The sequence below is a fragment of the Maylandia zebra genome, linkage group LG1 (genome assembly GCF_041146795.1).
Source record: "Maylandia zebra isolate NMK-2024a linkage group LG1, Mzebra_GT3a, whole genome shotgun sequence".
NCBI classification, from domain to species: Eukaryota; Metazoa; Chordata; class Actinopteri; order Cichliformes; family Cichlidae; genus Maylandia; species Maylandia zebra.
The window spans coordinates 30,715,363-30,737,263 of NC_135167.1; the positions used below are offsets into that span (position 1 = coordinate 30,715,363).

The 21,901-nt window shown below is 40.7% G+C and overlaps 2 protein-coding genes across 11 annotated transcripts in view; both read left to right on the forward strand.

Annotated features, from left to right (window-relative positions):
* csnk1g1 (casein kinase 1, gamma 1) overlaps nucleotides 1-14,872 on the forward strand; it is a 40,422-nt gene extending 25,550 nt beyond the window's left edge. For 2 of the 8 annotated variants that reach the window (XM_004558006.4, XM_004558007.4), the window contains exons 10-14: nucleotides 22-129; nucleotides 1,199-1,309; nucleotides 4,966-5,072; nucleotides 9,906-9,929; nucleotides 10,678-14,872. In XM_004558006.4, the coding sequence (XP_004558063.1) occupies nucleotides 22-129; nucleotides 1,199-1,309; nucleotides 4,966-5,072; nucleotides 9,906-9,929; nucleotides 10,678-10,732 (405 nt within the window). In that variant the 3' untranslated portion in view covers nucleotides 10,733-14,872. The remainder of the gene's footprint in view (nucleotides 1-21; nucleotides 130-1,198; nucleotides 1,310-4,965; nucleotides 5,073-9,905; nucleotides 9,930-10,677) is intronic. The other 6 variants (XM_004558008.4, XM_004558009.4, XM_004558011.4 and 3 more) reach the window with 3 other exon arrangements.
* A 2,696-nt stretch (nucleotides 14,873-17,568) lies between these two features.
* LOC101480409 (small ribosomal subunit protein eS17) lies at nucleotides 17,569-21,552 on the forward strand. Of its 3 annotated transcripts, none has more exons than XM_004558016.6 (5): nucleotides 17,569-17,591; nucleotides 18,317-18,468; nucleotides 20,336-20,441; nucleotides 20,666-20,731; nucleotides 21,426-21,552. In XM_004558016.6, the coding sequence occupies exons 1-5, from the start codon at nucleotides 17,589-17,591 to the stop codon at nucleotides 21,501-21,503; spliced, it is 405 nt and encodes a 134-aa protein (XP_004558073.1). In that variant the 5' UTR covers nucleotides 17,569-17,588; the 3' UTR covers nucleotides 21,504-21,552. The 3 variants fall into 3 exon arrangements, with proteins under 3 accessions (XP_004558073.1, XP_076740930.1, XP_004558071.1); XM_076884815.1 differs by lacking the exon at nucleotides 17,569-17,591 and adding an exon at nucleotides 17,967-17,988; XM_004558014.4 differs by lacking the exon at nucleotides 17,569-17,591 and adding an exon at nucleotides 18,030-18,056.
* Nucleotides 21,553-21,901: the final 349 nt, after the last annotated feature.

The following is a 21,901-nucleotide window of genomic DNA, read 5'->3' on the forward strand; positions in this document are numbered from 1 at the left end:
ATTCATTGTTATTCCCCTCAGCCCACACCGGTGGGGTCTGTCCATATAGACTCTGGAGCATCTGCAGTCACGAGAGAGAGCCATCCTCATAGAGACCGACCCTCACAGCACCCACCAATCAGAAACCAGGTACGTCCGGTTGAGCAATGGGGACCAGACTGCTTCTTGCCATGCTGTGGTCCAGTGGATGGACCCATGGTGCATTACAGCCTGAAACTCCCTTTACTCTCTGTAGTATGATCTCTTTGCCAAGCAAAGCTTATGTGCATGCAGTGACAATAGGATGTGCTATGCAAGTATTCTTTTGAACATCTCTGTATATTTAAATGCTGGAAAATTAGTTTTAAGGCATCAGGGCAAATTTATCCCAGTCATCTTTGCCTTCGTGTTTTTGGATTTACTGTGCGCTTTAGATATTGTAGATAAACTTTTGGCAAGTGTTTAAGACCATAAATTAAATGAAACTAAATTCTGGTAATTAAAAGCAGCCCACAAAGATGAAGGCTGACTGAAATAAAGCTTTGTAATCATTCACATATTCTACAGTGTAGAATAGAGGCACTTAGGGAGAACTTTTTTGGGTATATATGGGTTTTGTGCCCATGTTGTCAGTGCACCTGCTTTTCGATGCTATTTGGGTGCTTTAAATGCAAATTTCAGAGCCAGGGTTGAATTATCGCAGTCTATGCTACAAATGAAGGACTTGAATAGCTGTTAGTTAGTCTGGTTGAATTTGATCTACAGTTTTGCGTGTGTAAACACATTTGCTTTGAATCCAATTTAATTCATTGCTGGTATGAAGATGAGCTGGAAAATAAATTGCTGGCTTTATAAAGCTCTGAGCATTTAAATAGGTTACTTGTTAGTGGTTCATGCTTATTTTTTTGTTATTCAGGTGTAATGAGATTGAGGCCAAAGTTTGAGACCTGTGAGCTTAACTCCATTAGGCTTCAGGCTCATTAGTTTCTGATTCAGTTTTATGGCTGAAGCCTTGCTATGATTTTGATTTACTTTTTTTTTTTTTTCAATTTTGTTCATTTATTTATTTTTTTCTTCTCCATATCTCATGCTGCTTTGCATGGTTACCTTGCCTCGCACACCCAAATATCCATCTTTCCTTCACCCCCCTCCCCTTCCCATTGCACTTTCAAACCCACTTCCCTTCACATCACCGACGCCACCCCCGATTCCTAAGCAGACAGCAGCCTCAGATCGACGAGGAGCATGGGAGGTGCAGCCCGCACGCCAAGCAAACTCCTCCTATCTGACCTCCCACCTGACAGCGGACAGGCACGGGGGCTCAGTGCAGGTATACACCCCTCACCTGATCAACCGGCAGCCCCCACCCAATCTCCATGGAGTCAGATCTGTCTCAAATAATCCAAACAAAAATAAATACACTCATAATATGGCTTGTAAATGGAAGGGAAAGACGCAAAGGCATTTTTGTGACACAATTTGTTTCCCCCCCCCCCCCGCTTGGGGAAACGATATATTTTCAAGGGATTAGTCTTATTTTGAGACAAATATTTTATTTGCGAGTTAAACAACTATGAATACTTAGGAAACTCGTGTTTAGCAAAGTACTCAAGCATTTAATTCATATTATTTTGCAAATAATTTTGCTACTGAACTGGCATTTTTATTCATCTTCATTATCTAAAAGCTCATAATAATCACAAAACACTGATATAGTTACTAATGCTTTATGCCAGACATGAATTGCATTTATTAAGTGTTTTAGCTTCATGTGTGAGACAGATCTACAACCATATACCCCCCCCCTCCAACCCTTTTGCCCCTGGCTGGGAAATGTTAATTTTCTGCTCCACCATATGCATGTCATCTGGTGCTACCCACCCCAGATGGTGAAAGTGTGATTTAGCTTTATAAACAGCAGCCCTTCTTGGGGCATTTTGATCTCTGGTCCTACAACTCTTCATGATGCTTGGACATTCTTTGCAAGATCAAGAAGCCTTCTGCATGGCAGAACGACCTGGCATAGCTAGCTAATTGCATGCTTCTAAACCATTATAGGCCTTTATGCTTAAAGGAACATATTTTAGTAATTTTGTCTCCTAGCCCGTTCCAAAGACTGTCTCGGTCTTCAACAGGGTTTGTTTTGCTTCTGGGGATTCCTTTTACTAAATGGCATTCACTTAAAAATAGTTTGGAAATGTAAACATTTTTATACATATATTGTGAAACTAGATCATTCCCTGGAGTGCCATTGGTAGAAGCATGGCACTCTGTGAACACAGTGTGGAGAAAAGGGTGCTGTGACCAACGCAGTGGTCATCAGACTTGGCTTTTTCAGGCTTTATTATATTACACATCAGAATCAGTTATTTAACTCGTTTAAGTATAGATCATTAAAGACTGAAATCTCTCTTGTCCTTTAATGCAAACGAAACTTATTTCCTTTAAGATAACTGCTACACTGTTACAGAAAGATTTTTTATTTATTTATTTTTTTAAATGTTCTTTTTTCCAACATTTCGTACACAATCAGGTATATTATCCTGATCTACTGATGCGTACATATTCAATCAGGTGAAAGTGTAAGGGGAAGTTGTTGGCTTTTTTTCATATATTTGGGCAAGTAAACCTGGAAGTTTACAGATAAACACAATTCTTTTCTTTTTTTTGTGTTGGGGGGAAAAAAGTCAGCATATCAGCAAGACAGGCTTGGCTTTTAAAGAGGCAGGCAGGGACTTTCTGTTGTGTTTTTTTCTTTTTTTTTTCTTTCTTCCTGTATCATGAAAAAACAAAAGGAAGCCAAGTTAATATCTTTTTTAGCACAAAATGTTTCCTTAAAAGTCATTATACAGCTCAGGAATTCTCTCTCAGTTGAGTGAAGGTAAAAAGAAAAAAAAAAGACTGAATAGGTGTGCTCGTAATTAGACACTCGTTCAGGCATCTGGGATGTGCCTTTCTGGGAAACAGAGACACACTGAGTGGAATTCAAGTTGAGATTTGATTTTACTCGTCTCTATGGTGCCTTGGCTCACATGTGTGAGCAATACTGCTGACTGATTGCGTATGATAAAGTGAGTCCACAACAAGTGCGTGATGTGAAATGAAATTAAATGTGTGAGTAGACGTACAGTCACATTTAATTTTTTACAGTCTGGCTACACTTTACTACCCCACCATCTGCACTGCTAGTTTGTCTTATCCTATCTGTCCTGTCCTATCCTTTGCATATTCTCCTGTCAGGATTCTTATAAATTCAAACATTTGGGGAAAAAAGGATGCCTGAATGAGGTGTCTTTTTGTGCCTACTAGGCCCTGGGCCAATCAAAGACAGTAGGAGTAGATGTGTTTGGAACAGACCAAAGAGCTTTTCAGGAGAAGACCCACACACACAGTGTGAAGCATGTCGGTAGATATGGTTTGGGGTTTCTTCCCCAGGGACTAGAAAGCTAATCGATTGAACTATTAATCCTGGAGGTCACCTTTTAACAGTGTAATGATTGTAAGCACACAGCAAATCCACCAAGGCCGAGCAAGAACACATGGAGGGTTATGAGATTGGCTACAATAGTCACATTTCATATATGAAATATGTCTGGACAGTTGCATTCAAGAATGCATACAAGAAATTATTATTTATGCTTAACATCGCAATACTAGCTTGAAACCAAGTGTTTACTTCTCCTCGACAGGAATATTGAGAATTTTCATTGTGGTAGATCAAAGAAGATATGTTTGCTTTCCTAAATATGTCCAAAAAGCCAACAAATCCACTTCACTCCACTTTTCACGATCTATATGTACTCATGAGTGCATGTGGGCGCACACAAACCCATTTTTGTGACAAATAAAAGCATTGCTTCTTTTTACAGGCTCATAAGTTCAAGAATAAATGGCTGCTACTGGCATCTTGATTTTATGATTTGTCCTTCATCTAAACATGGTTTTTTACAGAGCAGGATTACAGTCACAAGGGGTGTGACTTTTTTGTTTTTTTCCTCCCCAGAATTCCTGCTTTATTTTTATTAACTAAGAATTTTGACTTTCATCTCAGAATCCTGATTAGTTCTTCACAGAACTAAAGAAAACGCCAGAGTTCTGAGGCTGAAAAGTAAAAATTCTGATTCTTTTTAGAATTCCGAAAAGGGTGGAAGAGTCATCACCCACGAATACTTATAATAAAAATAATAATGTTTTTTTTTTTCTTCAGTGGCCCCAATCCTCTTATGTATGTTTAAGAAGTCATTTTACTCATTTAGTTTTATTTTTAAGTAATGAGTCTATAGGTTTGCTGAATGGATTCCACAAGCAACAGAAAGATGTTGGTGCAGTTTTGCTTTATACCAGGGGTGGGCAATTGATTTTCCCAAGGGGTCACATGATAAACAAAGACTGTTGAGGACTGCACCAATAAGCTGAACTCAGTTCTGCTCAATATTAACTATTTCTTTGTTAGCTTACCAGTGCAGCCCTTCTCAGTAGTCCCAGTTTCTCATGGGCCCTTTGGGGAAAATCAGTTGCCCTCCCCTGTTCTATACAAATCTATTAAAATGAGTTTTCTACATGTAGTTGTAATTGCCCATGTTTGGTGAAGTCTTTACTTTAGTTTCAGGTGTGGTCACTGGTGAGACCTTGCCCTTGTATACTGTAGGGACACAGCTTGTTTGTTGATGGAAAGCTACAGCCCTGTATTTACGTGATATTGTAATTACTGCAATCTGAAATTTGCTTGCCTCCCTCCCAACCTGTGCTGTCTTTTGGGATTAAGTTTTGACTCTTGAAAGTCTTTTATTTTTTCTCTCTGGAGCATTTCAATATTCTAACTTTGGTGACTCGTTGCTGTTTTGGGGCAAATATCGATACACACTGATAACAAACAAGACTATGTTTGTATGACTTGAAGCTACAAAATAGTAAAAAAAAAAACGTATCTGTTGTGTGGACAAACATAAGTGGTTTAACTGAACTTAACACCAGTCTGTGTCACAGGTGGTCAGTTCAACCAACGGGGAGCTGAATGCAGACGATCCGCTGGCTGTTCATTCCAACGCCCCAATTACAGCTCCGCCAGAGGAGCATCCGCCCGACGAGGCCAAGTATGTGTCATATAGCCACCACGACTCTCTTCCATGTCCATCTGTCGCTTCTTCTCTTTCCCTCTTTACCTCCCTCTGTCTCCTTTTGCTATTGTCTGGAATTGTGACAGCTCCAGCCACCAGCTGTCATCTTCCACCTGCCCCTCTTATCTGTCTGGGTGTGTGGGTTTACGATCTGCAACCAGTCTCTATATCCCTCAGTGAATTTTCCTTTTCTGTAAAAATAAAAAAAAGCCATTGTACAGTACTGTGCAAAAGTAAAAGCCAGCCCTCATTTCTTTAATAGCTCTTTGGAAATCACCCTGGTGGAGGAAAAAATACAAAACTATTTTATATCTATCAAACTATGTTATCTTTAAGATTTTTCCTAGATTCAACTTAAAATGGAAACAAGTTTTGTTTTTACGATGGGCTGCTAGTAACAATATGCCTAAAGTTCTTTGCAAAGTTGTTTATGTGTAGACACAACACTAGTTCATCCTTTGAGTTAGGTGCCATTTTATCCTTGAGTGATTCATAGGTCAGTGTTAAGTGGTTTAACATACTGAAGAAAAAAAGCAGCCACTGGCCGACAGAATGCCTGGAGAACTATTGCTCAAGAGCTCTTAAAAAATTACAGGAAAGCCTGGCTCCATGGCAGCAAAAAATAAAGAAATGAAGGGTTGCCTCAAGACTTCTGCACAGTACTGTAGATTAACTAATGCACCCCCTCATGCCTGTGCCCAGCCAATCAACCATTAACATAGACTACAATCTCTACAGCACACAAGTACAGTGGGGCAAAAAAGTATTTAGTCAGCCACCGATTCTGCAAGTTCCCCACCTAAAATGATGACAGAGGTCAGTAATTTGCACCAGAGGTACACTTCAACTGTGAGAGACAGAATGTGAAAAAAAAAAAATCCATGAATTCACATGGTAGGATTTGTAAAGAATTTATTCGGAAATTAGGGTGGAAAATAAGTATTTGGTCACCTCAAACAAGGAAAATCTCTGGCTCTCACAGACCTGTAACGTCTTCTGTAAGAAGCTTTTCTGTCCCCCACTCGTTACCTGTATGAATGGCACCTGTTTGAACTCATCATCTGTATAAAAGACACCTGTCCACAGCCTCAAACAGTCAGACTCCAAACTCCGCCATGGCCAAGACCAAAGAGCTTTCGAAGGACACCAGGAAAAGTATTGTAGACCTGCACCAGACTGGGAAGAGTGAATCTACAATAGGCAAGCAGCTTGGTGTGAAAAAATCAACTGTGGGAGCAATCATCAGAAAATGGAAGACATACAAGACCACTGATAATCTCCCTCGATCTGGGGCTCCACGCAAGATCTCATCCCGTGGGGTCAAAATGATCATGAGAACGGTGAGCAAAGATCCCAGAACCACACGGGGGGACCTGGTGAATGACCTGCAGAGAGCTGGGACCAAAGTAACAAAGGTCACCATCAGTAACACACTACAACGGCAGGGAATCAAATCCCGCAGTGCCAGACGTGTTCCGCTGCTGAAGCCAGTGCATGTCCAGGCCCGTCTGAAGTTTGCCAGAGAGCACATGGATGATACAGCAGAGGATTGGGAGAATGTCATGTGGTCAGATGAAACCAAAGTAGAACTTTTTGGTATAAACTCAACTCGTCGTGTTTGGAGGAAGAAGAATACTGAGTTGCATCCCAAGAACACCATACCTACTGTGAAGCATGGGGGTGGAAACATCATGCTATGGAGCTGTTTTTCTGCCAAGGGGACAGGACGACTGATCCGTGTTAAGGACAGAATGAATGGGGCCATGTATCGTGAGATTTCGAGCCAAAACCTCCTTCCATCAGTGAGAACTTTGAAGATGAAACGAGGCTGGGTCTTCCAACATGACAATGATCCAAAACACACCGCCCGGGCAACAAAGGAGTGGCTCCGTAAGAAGCATTTGAAAGTCCTGGAGTGGCCTAGCCAGTCTCCAGACCTCAACCCCATAGACAATCTGTGGCGGGAGTTGAAAGTCCGTGTTGCTCGGCGACAGCCCCAAAACATCACTGCTCTCGAGAAGATCTGCATGGAGGAATGGGCCAAAATACCAGCTACTGTGTGTGCAAACCTGGTAAAGACCTATAGTAAACGTTTGACCTCTGTTATTGCCAACAAAGGTTATGTTACAAAGTATTGAGTTGTATTTTTGTTATTGACCAAATACTTATTTTCCACCCTGATTTACGAATAAATTCTTTACAAATCCTACCATGTGGATTCATGGATTTTTTTTTTCACATTCTGTCTCTGACAGTTGAAGTGTACCTCTGGTGCAAATTACTGACCTCTGTCATCATTTTAGGTGGGGGAACTTGCCCAATCGGTCGCTGACTAAATACTTTTTTGCCCCACTGTAGTGTAAAAATCATTGAAATTAGTGTTGGCACTGGTTTGAGCTGGTAGCAGGAACTAACCGGTAAATGGTGCCAGTCTTAAGCATCAGCAGCTGGAATGGTGCCACGCTGCATGGCTGGCCAGTCACTGAAAAAACTGCTGTGCAAGCTGAAGATCACACGGTTCGTCTGACTGACAAGAAGTGAGGGCAGCTCTTAGGATTCACACAGCTCTCAGACTAAACAGTATATAATAATGAGGAGATGCATAGTTTGAAACGGAAGTAATAACAGAAATGTAGGAATCAACTTTAAACACATTTTCTTTCTCCACCATGCTTTATGATATTGATTGAGGGAGGCAGCCATTCCAATTTAACTTCAGCACTGGACCACTTGACTGGTCTAGATTCAAGTCTGCGGTGGAAAGATTTATGATGCTGGGCCTATTTCATACAGCGCTTTCAGCTCCAAGTGCTTTACATTAAAGTCCAGACATCAAACAAAGTCAAATAAGACCAATAAAAATAGAGGAGTTTAAAAAAAGAAAAGAAATATAAGTAAACAAATTAGATTGTGCGTAACTTTTAATTTTACATGCAAATAAACAAAATTTGAGCAGAGGATATTTACTTTTTACTTTTTTAATTTCAATTATTCACAAATTTCTTCAATTAAAATCAATTTTTAATAACCGGCCCACTGAGTAAGTAACCTCAGAATCAGCAACAGCCCAACTGAGCCTTAAAAAAAAAAAAAATGAAGTAGTTAACCCAAAAACAAAATTGTTTTGATGATTTTAAGACATTTCTGGCCGCAGCCTTCGGGCAGCTGCTCGACCGCTAAAACGTCGTGAGGACTGAACTTCATAGCACGTCCCTGACAAACTGTAACAGTGTGTATATATAAATAAATAGTAAGTGTTTAACAGAACACCTTGCTGAATTGCTGGTCCATTTTATGCTCTTACTTCATGTAGTTTATGTATACACTGGTGTTCTAGTAACACATCAAAATGAGAGCGAGCACACTATTGAACCCCTTAACACCCCAGGAAAAAAATCACTCATTGTGTACTGCGTTTTAATATGCTTTACATATAATTACCTATGAACATGTTTTAGATAAGTTCAGTTCAGCTGTCTGGGAAAGTTTAATGCTGAAGCGATTAACCATGAACCAGCTTTAACAACAGTGTTTATAAAGTGTCGCCTCCTGAATCTCCGAGCTGCGTGTTCTGTTTTTAATGTGCATTCATTTCTGTCTCTGCCCAGATGGCCGGCCTTGCTGCTGTTGTCTCCTTTCACACGATTGCGTGATATTATGATTGGTGTGTTTTGTGCCCATCTCCTCTTTGATGCCCCATCAAACAAAAAAATTATTTTTATTTTTTTAATGACATAATGATGGCAAATTGATTTAAAATTGGCCTTATAGGAAATATTTGGTGTAGTTAAGCTGAAATAATACGACATTTTTATTCACAATCATGGACTCAATCTAAAAAAGACAAAAGGCTGTCTTCATAGGACCAGTTTAAAATGTTAAGCCTCAGTTGCACAGCCCTAGAGACTGGTTGGTGATCATCTGGCAAACACAGGTTGCTAGGGAAAAATGTCTATTCTCCCCAACTTTATTGGCAAGTAGTTGCTGGCTGTTGCCGGCTTTTTCCATGTGAAAGTAGTCACAAAGAGTGCGTCGCAGTGAAAACCTCGGTTTGGGCGCTAATGATACTGATACGGTCGTTTGTAGTTTGCATGAAACTAACTTGTCTGCAAACATTGAGCTGTAGTGGAACTAGGCCTGTGGGCCTAGAAACTGGTCCATTAGACTCTACAGCATCCTGTGTCCAAAATAGGAGACAAGTTAAAGTCACATGATTAGTGGTCATGTGACTGAATACCCACATGTTCGGGGTTTTTTTTTTGTTTTTTTGCATTAATATTTTCACCTATTTATGGGATAGAACAAATCTAGTTAATTGTTTTACTAAACAAAAATAGTTGCACTACATTATGTTAGTACTTGTTGTAGCATTAAAAAGTCCAGCCACCCACAGTGCACATTTGCCCGGTTTAAGTGAGCACGTAAATGTCAACTCTTGTGGTTCATTGTGTTTAACATAGAAAATGAAGTAAGTATAAGGACACAATGATCTACACACCAAGCAGCTTTTATTAAAGGATTTAACATTTTAGAAACATGCTCAAAACGTGATGCCGTATCACTCCCGTTCCCGGGAATTCTAGGAGACATAATAAGCTGCAGGGATGTTCTGTGACCTACTCTGTGACCTTCTCTCTTTTAACCTCTCTTAACTTTCTGTCTCTGTGTCCACCTGTGTCCTGTTGGTGCGTGTGTGTGCATGTTTGTGTGGCATGTTCCCAGCCCCATCATCTCGGTCTCGCTGTATTAATCTATCTTTCTTTTCTCTTTACTCTCCTCCTGCTCCTCCTCCTCCTCCTCCTTCTGTAGCTGCGTGAAAATGCTCAACCTGTGGTGAGTCCCTCTCTGCTCGTCCACATCAGACTCATGGGACAGGGAGTGGACCAGCCTAGGCTGGGCCCAGTGGAGTTATTTACAAAATGTAACCAGACTCTCACTGGTGCATATTATATAGTGCCCACAAACATTGTCAGCTGTGTTTACTGCCAAGTTTCTGCCCGTTTTCTGCATTTAGTAAACCTTGCTGCCTGACAAACATTAATAAATAATATCAGGCCAGAAAGAAAAACTGTCTTTTTAATTATGGCTCCTTTATAACTAAACATTTGACTTTAGGTTACAGCCTTTTTGCATGGAACACCACTATTTGTTAAATATTAAATGAATCTGAGGGTACCCAGTCACTGTCCTATGTCCTAATCTGCTTTTTTCTTGTCTTTGTATGTTCTTATTAACCGTTCAGGCTCACCGTGTCCTGTGACTTTTGTGTTCACTGCTTCCTTTTTAATTTATTTTTAAAGATTTTACCTAGAAGTATTGCCTTCAGAGTCAGTTTGTAGTTTTTGTTCCTCTGCCATTTGTCTGTTAAAATGGTGGGAGGTGAATACGCAAACGCTTGGTGGATGGGAACACATCCATCGTGTCCATGTTAAGGTGTTACTGAGTTCTTACTGTTCTGGTTTAAAAGACAAAGAAATAAGACTCAGATGAGGCTCCTGTGATATTTAACACACTGCCGTGTTTGTTCTTTCTCGTGCTTCTCTCATCCACGCGCTCATTTAACGTCCACGTCTTTCTGCAGGTGTTGCTGTTTCTTCAAGCGGAAACGGAAGAAGAACACGCCACGGCAAAAATGATCACGCAGCACCAGCCTGAAACGTTCCAGCTGTTTGGCTCAGTCGATTGTGATTTTATTCGAAATCAGTAAGGTCCCGTTCAGAATAGAAGAGGGAGTCATCTGAGAGATCTTGATTGAATTGTTCTCCGTTTTTTGGACAAGTTTTAAAAACGGTTTGCTGAGATGTACAAGATGCTTGTGTCTTCTTGTGGGATTTTTTTTTTGTTGTTGTCTTTTTTCTTCTTCTTCGCCCTCCACCCCTCTGTCAAGCTGTGCCGGGTTGTGTTGCAGGTCAGTCAGCCAAATGGGGAAAAAACCTTTCTGATGGAATTTTGCAGAGGATAATCTTTTTTCCTTCCTCCCCCAAGACTCCCAACATCAGTATTTTTTTTTTTTTTTCTCTTGAAGAGGAAGAGATGGCACCTCCTGTGGAAACTTGCTTCACTACGATTCCTGCTTGACTCATAAAATCATCATCTTCAGTTCCTTTCTAATCTCCTAAATGCATCCTGCCCTCAGTTTGCAAACTCATTATGACACAAAGCCCTTTATGATGATTCCTGATGTAGGAACTGAATGTAACACAAGAAGAGCCAAGAGTGTAACCGCCTATCGTCACATACAGGCACAAAGAGCATCAGTCTGCCATTTGGCCTCTGCACGTTATATTTTTTGTTGTTGTTGTTTTCTTTTTCCCCCCGTCCTCCAAAGAGGTCAACTCTGGCACTGGGACCGGGGCCTGAGACATCAGAAAACAGAGACGCCTCATGTACAGTGTTCTCTGCTCATGCTGCTTGGTTAAAGCGCTCCCTTAACCTCGCTGCTGTCAAAACACACTACAGTCTCTTTGGACTCTCCTGCAGTTTTTGCTCCTACCCTTCGCTGAGCAGCAACATGACACTTGTAGATGCAGGGGGGTGGGAAAACAAATGCTATTTATGCTATTTATCTCTCGGTTTCCACCAGTTTTTCCTACTAATTCTTAAACATACGCACTGAATGTATGGACAGTAAAATAAATGACTTTAAAGCATTTATATAATCTGTCACGTGCACGGGAATGAAATTGCAGTTGGGGAGCTGAGACCAATGTTTTAAAAAAAAAAAAAAAAAAAAAGAAGAAGAAGGAAAAAAAAAAAGGTGACCAAAACTAGGTGGGAGGGTCTTAAATGTTGTTGATCTTGTAGACATTGGGGGATGCTTTGGAATAACATGAGGAAAAAGTGATGAGGCACTTTTGGAGAATCACAGCCTCTGAAACGCTTCTGTCCAATGCCTTAACCCCCCGACCAACCTACTGACCGACCAACCGACCGCAGTCACATCACCACTTGGATGACACGTTGGCGGCATAGTTAATGTGAGATTTCAGTGTCTTTTTTTTCCTTTTCTTTTCTTTTTCCCGTCCCCTCCCCTTTTGGGTATCCTGTGTAATAAAGAGTACCAGACTGTTCCCAGCTAGTGTGAGAGCAGTTAACGACTTCCCCTTTGTTGACACACTGAAGATGTATTCCCAAGAAAGTGATGCCAAATGGAACGTTTTGGTGTAATGATGTGTAACGGTGTTCCAGATGTCCCCCAGATGTCCCCCGTCCCCCAGTTACCCTTGTGCGTACCAGTGTGAAGACCCCACGTGCTGCAAAGTGGTGACGTTTGGACGACTGCTGAACCCCCTTCTCCTTGTCAGCACCGGGAGAGGAGAAAAGAGAGGGCGGAGAAGTGAACGTGTCTGTACCATTCTCACTCTTTATTTAGTGTCACGGAGGACTGCCTTGAAACAAAATCCTCAGTACGTCACCTTGCCTATCCTCCTCACAGAATGAATTACCATATGTGTGTTCTTTTTCTTTTAAATTTTACATCTTATGCTAATGTGAATTTGTTGAATGCAATTTTTTTTCATTCCAAATAGCCATGGTTTTATGGGGAAAGAGAGGTTAAACAAACAAACAAAAAAAAAGCTTGAGACCACGACTGCACTACATTTGTTGACCCCGGCTTTCCCTGACGAGACCCTGCCTTCTTAATACTGTACTTTAAATGTGCTTATTACTTTAATTGTAGCTGCCTCGTGTGCTAGGCCTTCCCTATAGGGTGCAGGGAATGCACACACACACACACACACTCTTCTGTTTTTTTGCCCCACCCACTTTTTTTGTTTGTGTGTGTGCCATGATGGCTTCCCTTCACTCCATTTCCCTCTGTCCACACACACACTCATTCATCCAAGACCAAGATGAGTGGAGTTTCAGGTTTGTCTCCATCATCTTTAGAAATATGATGTTGTAGATGTTGCAGATATTTCTCAATGAATCAGTATGTAAACCTGCTTGTTATATGTATTTACACTGTATAGCTTCCAGTTTATTATTATTTTTTTAACCCCTGACATGTTGGTTACTCTGGGGTCTAAGTTATTGTGTTATTGAAAGTACTTGAATTTGAAAATCTACGGGACCTTTTCTTCTTTTCTTTTTTTTACCCCTTTTCTTTTCTTGGGCGTTACCATAGTAATTCCACACATAGGATTTGAGGGGAACGGTGGGAAAACCAGGCTATCTGAATGACAGGTATTCATGTCTCTGATATGTCTTAATGCCTCTTAAAGTTTATTTTTTCCCAGACAAACACGGCTCGGCCATTTCATTCCAGCTGCCTGAGGAAAAAACTCAAAGTATTCTGATATGGATATCCAGACTGTAGCCTTCAGTCTTTCCCCCCATGGATTTCCCTGAGTGCCATTTCCTGAGACTACTACTAGCCCATGCCTTTTACCTGTGCCAGGAAAATATGAAGTTGAATATTTTATTATTTTAGCTTTTTCTGTCTTTGGATGATTGCATTCCACCATGTGTCCTTGAAGGGGTCCGCTGTCATTTTTGGGAAGAATCCTCGAGCAAACGTGGCTCAGCGCAGCAAAGCGTTGCAGTGAAAGTGTTTCACGAGTCGTTCCTGTTGGTTTCTTTCATTCACAATGTCACTGGAGAGAAACCGGACACCAGGTTTATTATTCCCGAGTCGGATGTTGTGACTGATCATCTTTGCGACATTTTCTTCTTCCGTTAAAGCTTGCAGGCTGTCCAGCTCTTCAGCTCCCGGCTGAAATGCTCGATATGTTACTCTGATGTATCCGCTTTTCTTACTGTTGGCCTCATGCAGAGTGGTATAGGAGTGCTCTGCGTGACTTGTATCTGCATGGCTTACCTGGAGACTATCTTTCTCTCTCTCAGTCTCCAGCGAATTTCCTCACCTGTAGGGCTCGTATACTGTTGGGTCAGTGAGTCAGTTTTGGCTTCCAGGCCTCATGTAAAATACATCAAACATTTTCATGTCTTCATTCCTTTTCAGCGGCCATTATTTCTTACACAGTTCACTTCAGTCAGACTTTGGATGTGTGGAACTTAGTCAAAGCAGAGGACGGTGTGAAGTGTGAATGAACGGCTTCGGTCTCTTTGGGTTCTCTGGCACTTTTTCCTCGTTGCTGTACTGTAGACTTACTGTGTGTTGGATTTACTGTATTTTTTTTTTTGTTTTGTTTTGTTTTTGAGGGAGAGGTGACATTTGCTACAATATTGTGATGATTATTTGAACTGTAAATTGTACAGAGTTCACAATTGTAGTCCGTTTTCTGTTGAGAATCCATATAAAATCGTATTCTCTGATCATTTTTTCCTTTTTCTGTTTTTTTTTTTTTTTTTTTTTTTTTTTTTTTTTTGTGGTTTTTTTTTTCCCCTGACTGTGGAAAATCAAATTGTACAGCTCCAGAGTTTATCCTGTTCCCTCGGTATTGTTTGTTTTTATTTTTTAGAGCCTATGATTAAGAGGAATCTTAAAACTGTAAATAAATATTATTGTGCTGAAATATGAATGTCACTTCAAAAATGTATTTGAATGAGTTAGTCAAGGGCTTCAAGAATGAAGGACCCACATTTCTTTTTATGGTTTCATATTTTTGATTTGCAGAAAGGTAAAGGTCCTTTTTAACTGAGATGCCTATATTTTATTTTGTGTTTTGTTTTTTGTTTTTCTCTTTGGATTCATATAATACAATGTGTCACACATGAACCTTATAAAAATCACTTTTTATTCCCTCCACACCTAAAGGGAAAACTCCAATTTGCACCCTTTTTTATGTAAAATAAAAGATCTCTCCACCTTGTGGGCATGTCTCTCGTGACGTGATTTTTGTAAAGTCTGCTTCAGGAAATGTTTTGACTTTGATCAATTTTTTTAATGTGTGTGACTTATAAACCCAGCAGATTTGGACCTTCATATTCAAAAACCAGAAATGCTGTTTTCAGCTCAGTGTCTGTATAGGGATCTTTGAAGTTTTCTATCAGGTCAGCTGTTTGAAGACAAGTTTTACTTTGTTTTAGAGTTTGACTGATAGAGGAGACCAAAATATTAGAGATATCAGCCAATATTTTTTTCCTTATGTGGAAGTTTTATACTGCCCTCTGGTGGACAAACAGTGCATCACCACCTCCTACAAGGTTGAAGGGTGTTTCTCCCATCTTTTTCTTAATTGTATTGGTTTGATATTAATGCTGATACCTATAGACTGGCAAATGTCTAATATTAGTCTTGCAAATAAGTTGGATGGGTTGATAAAAGATATACATTTGTGTCACAGCAGCCAAAACAAGAATGTGGCTCATAAAAATAAAGCTTTTACCATCAAATAGCTGAGGAAAGAAAATACACAAATTAGCTCACTTGAATTAAGATGTGGAAAGGTCAATCTGCAGGCTTTGAATTAGAATTGGAATTTCATAACAAACTCAGATTTTGCTCTTTAAAGGTTTTTAACACCATTATGGCCGGCCAATGTAAACGGACCATTTCAAAACAAACTGGTGCTGGAGGTATTTTGACAAAAGTTTCCTTTTTACATCTGTCACAATAAGGTATTGCACGTAGTTTTAGCTACATTATCATGTAAGTTGTGAAATGGTTTTAATAAAGACGGGTCACATTTCTTTTTTTAAATGTTTTTTATAAATCCCTTTACTCCTAAGATTTATATTTTGTTGCTAGACAGCTTGAAAACTGTCACTTAGCAAATTAAAAATATATTAAAATATATTTCACGCTCAAAAATCAAATTTCATCTTGGACTGAGACAGTCTTAGTCCCTTGGGGCTGCTTTGCACAGAAAATATTTGAAAATAAACAAAAAATTTCATTTTGTAGCAAAATGTTAAACCTCTGAGCAGTGCACTCCAGGTTTTAATTTACTGTATCAGTCTAATTAGTTAAAAACATGAAATGGTGACTGTAATTTAAAAAAAGTAACTGGTTATTTCTCAATTTTTTTTATTGCTGCAAAGTAATGTATGCATATGAACGAATGTTTGTGCTGTTAAAGCAACTTGTAGAATAGAATAGAATTCAACTTTATTGTCATTGCACATGCACAGGTACAGGGCAACGAAATGCAGTTTGCATCCATCCAGAAGTGCTTTAGTGATATAGATATATTACAATATATATTAGCAATAATATAGATATGTGAGTATATTACAGAAATGGGTCTATTATGGTATGTTATAATGTACACGGTATGAAGTATGTTGTGAATATTCTATAACTATAAGTATGTACAGGCTGTAGTGAGTACAAGCTATGTACAGGATATGAACAGGATATAAATATGAAAAACTATACAGAATATGAAATAAATAACTTTACAGAATCTGGGATATACAGCTATACAGAAATGGGAACTATGCAAGTTGTAAACAGTTGTAGGGTTAAAGATTATTGAATGTACAGAATGATTATTTACACAGAGCTATACAGTAGTGCAGTTAAGATAAGTGAGGGTGTAGATAGTTTCTACAGAGGCTATATAAAGTGCTAGTGGTTGTGAGTGGTGGTTCAGTCCATGTTATTATTGTGTTTGAGGGTACAGTTGTCCATTGTGGGTGTGTGTATGTTCAGTCCATGAGTTTAACGTGGGTCAGATGTCAGGAGGCAGAGTTCAGGAGTCTGACAGCTGTGGGGAAGAAGCTGTTCCGGTACCTGGTGGTCTTAGTCCGGAGGCTCCTGTGGCGCCTCCCAGAGGGCAGGAGGGTGAAGAGTCCATGTGATGGGTGACTGGGGTCTTTGATGATTTTCCCAGCCCTTTTCAGACACCGCTTCCTGTAGATGTCTTTTATGGCAGGAAGTGGTGCTCCGGCGATGCGCTGGGCAGTTTTCACGACCCTCTGCAACGCCTTCCGGTCCGAGGCAGAGCAGTTCCCGTACCAGACTGTTATACAGTTGGTCAGGATGCTCTCGATGGTGCAGCGATAGAAGTTCACCAGGGTGTCTGAGGACAGGTGGTTCTTCCTCAGAGTCCTCAAGAAGAAGAGGCGCTGGTGAGCCTTCTTGACCAGCTTGGAGCAGTTGGTCGTCCAGGTGAGATCCTCGGAGATGTGGACTCCCAGGAACTTGAAGCTGCTCACACGCTCCACAGCCGTCCCCTTAATGTGGATGGGTGGATGTGGGTGGATGTGGGTCAACTTGTCATCTGTAAGACAAAATTACAAAATTTGGTTCAAATCTCAAAATGTTGATTTAATTTAATTTTCTTTTGCATCAGTTGGAATGATTTTCTCAGCATTTCAAGTTTTTTAAGGCTCAGCTCAACACTAACCGTGACCCTGACACTAATCCTAATTCTAATGTTGATTTATTAAATTGAAATTTTGAGATAGAAACCCAAATCTTGATTTATGTGCATAACAAAAAAATAGTTCACAGTAACGTGATGTTTTCTCCTCCCACCGCCAGGCGGCGACACTGCTCACTACGCTGTAGCAGCGCAGCCTCTAAACTATAAACTTCCGGTGTGAGCGTGCGTTAACCCTTTTCCACCGGTCCAAGTCAACATGGTGGGTCCACGGAAAGCATTTCATCTAGTCGTCCTCCACAATCCTTCACAATCCTCACTGGCTGTCCCGTCACCGAGCGGCTACTACCGTCAGTCTGCACACAGGCGACACGAAGATTTATAAAAGCGGGTTTTCGACGCACTTTGGTGGCGTTAACCATGTAAACACAGACTGACTGCTCCCGAAGTAACCGGGCACCAAGCCGCAGTTTCGCGGTGCACCTTTACGGGCAGTCGGCAACAGTTTGGCTCCGCTCGTGTTTGTATGCTTCTCATACCGAGTTAATGTCCGTTAGTTGTTGGAGGAAAGTTTGTTCATAAAGACAACTTGACTTCCGTTTACCCGTCTTTACCGTGGCAATGTTTTGCACGGGGACTAGCTGCTCGGTGACTTGATGGTGATGAGTTTGTGTTCAATGTACTCAAAATATGTTTTAACGTTTATTGGCCATTAATGTCTAAATATGTAAGTTTCGTCTGTTAAATAAGTCGTTAAATGTGATTTATAGACGTTTAAACTCACTTTACATTCCGTCATATGATCTGTCACTACGTAATTTTAACCTGTGACACACTTTGCCACTAAAAGCTGTCATACCTTTTCTCTTATGCCAAAGTTTTTAAACTCCAGACCGTGTTTTTTGGGGGAATCAGTGAAGATATTTGAAATTCCTTCTTCAGCAATTCATACACACGAAATCTAAGTCTGTGTGCCTCCTCCTCCAGGGTCGAGTCAGGACCAAGACGGTCAAGAAGGCCGCCAGGGTGATCATCGAGAAGTACTACACAAGACTGGGCAACGACTTCCACACCAACAAGAGGGTGTGCGAGGAGATCGCCATCATCCCTAGCAAACCTCTGCGTAACAAGATTGCAGGGTGAGTGGGGTTTCGGCTGTGTGCACTCCTGCTTTAGCCTCAGATCATGATTTGTTAAGCACAGATTTAAGGCAGAGGATTTCAGCTACAACATGCTGTTATTTCTTCAGCACAGCTTCACTATCCTGAGAGATCAAACATTATTTATGAACCTCTGTCCCTGTCCGAGCACACCGCACAGGAGAATGTCAGAGCAGCCCACATAGATGTATTTGAGGTCTGGTGGGGCCAAGCGTTTAGCTAGCTGACTTGTAGATGGTAGTAATTTTTTCCAAGTGTAGCTTTAAATCAAAATCTGGCTTGGTTTTCCCCTTGGTGTGGTTCCTTTGTCCTAAAGTGGCTCAAAACGGATGTAAAAAAACAAAAACTAGTGGTTAATTTATGTTGAACTTTATCCGACCTCAGTCTGACAGCAGGGGTAGGGTGTTTGCAGTTCGCTGGCAGTCCAGGGATGGCCCGTCTACCTGCAGTGAGCTTTGTTGTCAGATGGAGGCAGTGTACAAAGTATGTGGTATAACCGGTCTGTGGGCCACTCTTGCTTGTCTACTGTTGACCCATTGGCCATGGAGAAGAGTGAAGTGAAGCAGATTGTTTAAAAACAGTGAAAAATGTACACTGTCTATGCTTTTCATGCCATATCTCTGAAGTTGTTTTTCATGGTGAAAACAAACTTCCCGAATCTGTGCCCCTTGTCAACCAATCAGCATTAGGCAAATGCTTATGTAATCAGTTTCCAGTGACGTAAAGTAAGGATTTTGAAGGACCGCAAAGCAGCACATGTGGAGCTGTTGGCGTAAAAAAATGAAGTTTTCCAATCAGCTGTTGCATGTTTGGGGTGCAGAGATGGTGCACCCCAAGTCAGAACCTCTGAGAATTCCTCCCTCTGATTTCCTACAGCTCGTCATGTCAATGAAACATGAACACTGTTTTATTCTTGAATTCAGGCTTTGTCTTCATTTGTGCGTGTTTGTTTTTTGATATTGAATGAGATTGATATGTTGTGTTTTATACGAGTGGCATCTACTATTTTTAATTTTTTTTTCTTTTAATTTGGGGGGGGGGTTGCTTTTTGGGTTTTCTAATTTTTCTTTGAGAAAAAGGTGACACTCACATGATTTAGCGCTGATATATCTTCTTTGTTACCTCTTGAATGAAGCCGGTGAAGAACCAGAGTGGCAATAAAGTTTAAATGTGATTCGGGTTGGGGACAGTGCATTTGCTTTACAGCGAGAAGGTCAGGTTCAAGTCTGCCATTAGGCAGTTTGCATGTTCTCTCCAGGTACTCCCGCTTCCTCTCACACTCAAAATGTAGTTAAGTGTGCATGTGAGTGGGAATGAGCCCTGACAGACTGCTGACCTGTCCAGCCTGCCTGTCAGCCTAATGTGATTCGGGGGGAGGTTGTTTTGGGGGTTTTTGGTTAGTTGGTTCATTAAAAAAAAAAAAAAAAGACTCAGCTGGTATGAGTTTCACACCACGTTTCTGCAGGTTAAACGACTTGATGAGCTTGGAAGACGAGTCATGTGAAGTGCTTGTTTTTAGCTGAAGTCATTTTTCTCGGATTGTTAGATTCTGTGTGTGTGATGTGCTTCTGTTATGAACTGGTGCACAGTAGCCACTCATTTAAACTCCACCATTGCTGTTTGGAATATTTTCTGTGTTTGGTCTGAATTAACTAAAACTTCAGACATGTTGAACAAAAGTTAAATCATAAAACTTCTAAAAAAACAAAGTTAAACTTAGAAACATTTGTATTTTGCTGCTGGAGGTTTGGAGTACGTAGAAATGTGAACTGCTTACAGTCAGAAAAAATGTGTACTAATCTGCTGTAGGTTTCTGATTGCATGTTTGTGCTCACTTGTGTCTCAGGTATGTGACACACCTGATGAAGCGTATCCAGCGTGGTCCAGTCAGAGGAATCTCAATCAAGCTGCAGGAGGAGGAGAGAGAGAGGAGGGACAACTACGTCCCAGAGGTCAGTTCACTGTCTTCTGTCCTACCTGTGATGGCTGACTGTAGTGCTCCCCGTGCCTTAGGTTGCGCACCTCGTGTCGGGCTACGTTGAGCTGCCGCTCGAGTGTCCACGGGCTTCCTTAAGCATCTTTGTTGTCACTGAGCATTTCTCTCCAGCTGTTGCTGGAGTAAACATGGAGGTGAAAGGACAGTTCAGGTGGCTCATTTGTGTCTCTCATCCTGTAGATTTCTGCTCTGGACCAGGAGATCATTGAGGTGGATCCAGACACAAAAGAAATGCTCAAGATGTTGGTGAGTCTCAGATGTTATTTGCTGATTTATTTGGTTGCCACATAATTGAAAGTCCTTCTGAATTTCCAGCAGAACCCTGACGTATGATTTCCGTTAGTAACACTTAATATTTTGATAGAGAACATAATGGGCACATTGCAAAGAAATTGCCAGGTGTAATTTATCAATAATGGCCATTTAAGTACCAGTGTGTTTAGTGGGGGTGGGAAGGAAGTAGTTCTACACACATTAAATGAGTGCATTAAAAGGGTGGAGCAATCACCTGTTTTTTAACTGACATTTACATTTTTTTACATTTTTAACTGACTGAGTCTTTGCAGAGTTAAAGCATGCCCATATTTATATGTCATGCGTCCAATTTAGGCTGTGGTGTGTGGTTAGAGCAGGGTGAGCAAAATTAAGAATCCAATACATTAATAAGCAGAGAAAAGATAAATATAGAAACAGAAAACACTGGCATGTCTTCTTTTTCTGTGACTTCTGTAAACTTTTTTCTGAGTTTATGGACTCAGAATCACAATGGCTGCATCCACCTGTAATCCAGTCGGGGTAAAAATGAGAAATAGTCTGGGCAACAAAGTCACTTGTTTATCATTAGTTTTTATTTAGTCTGAGGTGTCATTGCTAGCTGAACTGTCATGTCACAGCTTTTAACTTGGTTGTTTAAATCACTAAAACTTTCTTCTTCTTGTAGGACTTTGGTGGCCTTTCCAATCTTCAAGTCACTCAGCCGTCCATCGGGATGAACTTCAAGACGCCACGAGGACTTTAAAATCATGTTTGATGGCCTCTGAATAAAGACAGTTGTTAAAAATGTTCAATTTAAAGCTTTCTGGATCTTTCCTAAAACATACATGAACATTAAGGAGTGCACGTTCTCATCAGCCAAACTGCCCTTACTGAGAAAGTCAATAGAAGCGCTTTGGATAGGTAGTAGTGGTAAATGAGAAGAGGCTCATTGCATCATGGGAATCCACAGTATGGCCATGGTACTTTTAAGTGAATTTCAAGTACTCAAACACTATTCTGCTTCAATAGTTGGGCAGTGGTATTAACAGAATCAGGTGCTTCTAATGTCTTGTGCTTCTGGTAATGTAATTGCACTGGGCTGAGTCGAGTCACACAAAGTAGTTGGTGTAATTAACCCTCATAATGTCCTCCCGATTTCCA

Excerpts from the sequence above, each read along its gene's own strand:
- LOC101480409 (XM_004558014.4), top strand. Across the intron at positions 20,442-20,665 it reads GGGACAACTACGTCCCAGAG|ATTTCTGCTCTGGACCAGGA; the intron begins GTCAGTTCACTG and ends CTCATCCTGTAG. Across the intron at positions 20,732-21,425 it reads AAGAAATGCTCAAGATGTTG|GACTTTGGTGGCCTTTCCAA; the intron begins GTGAGTCTCAGA and ends TTCTTCTTGTAG.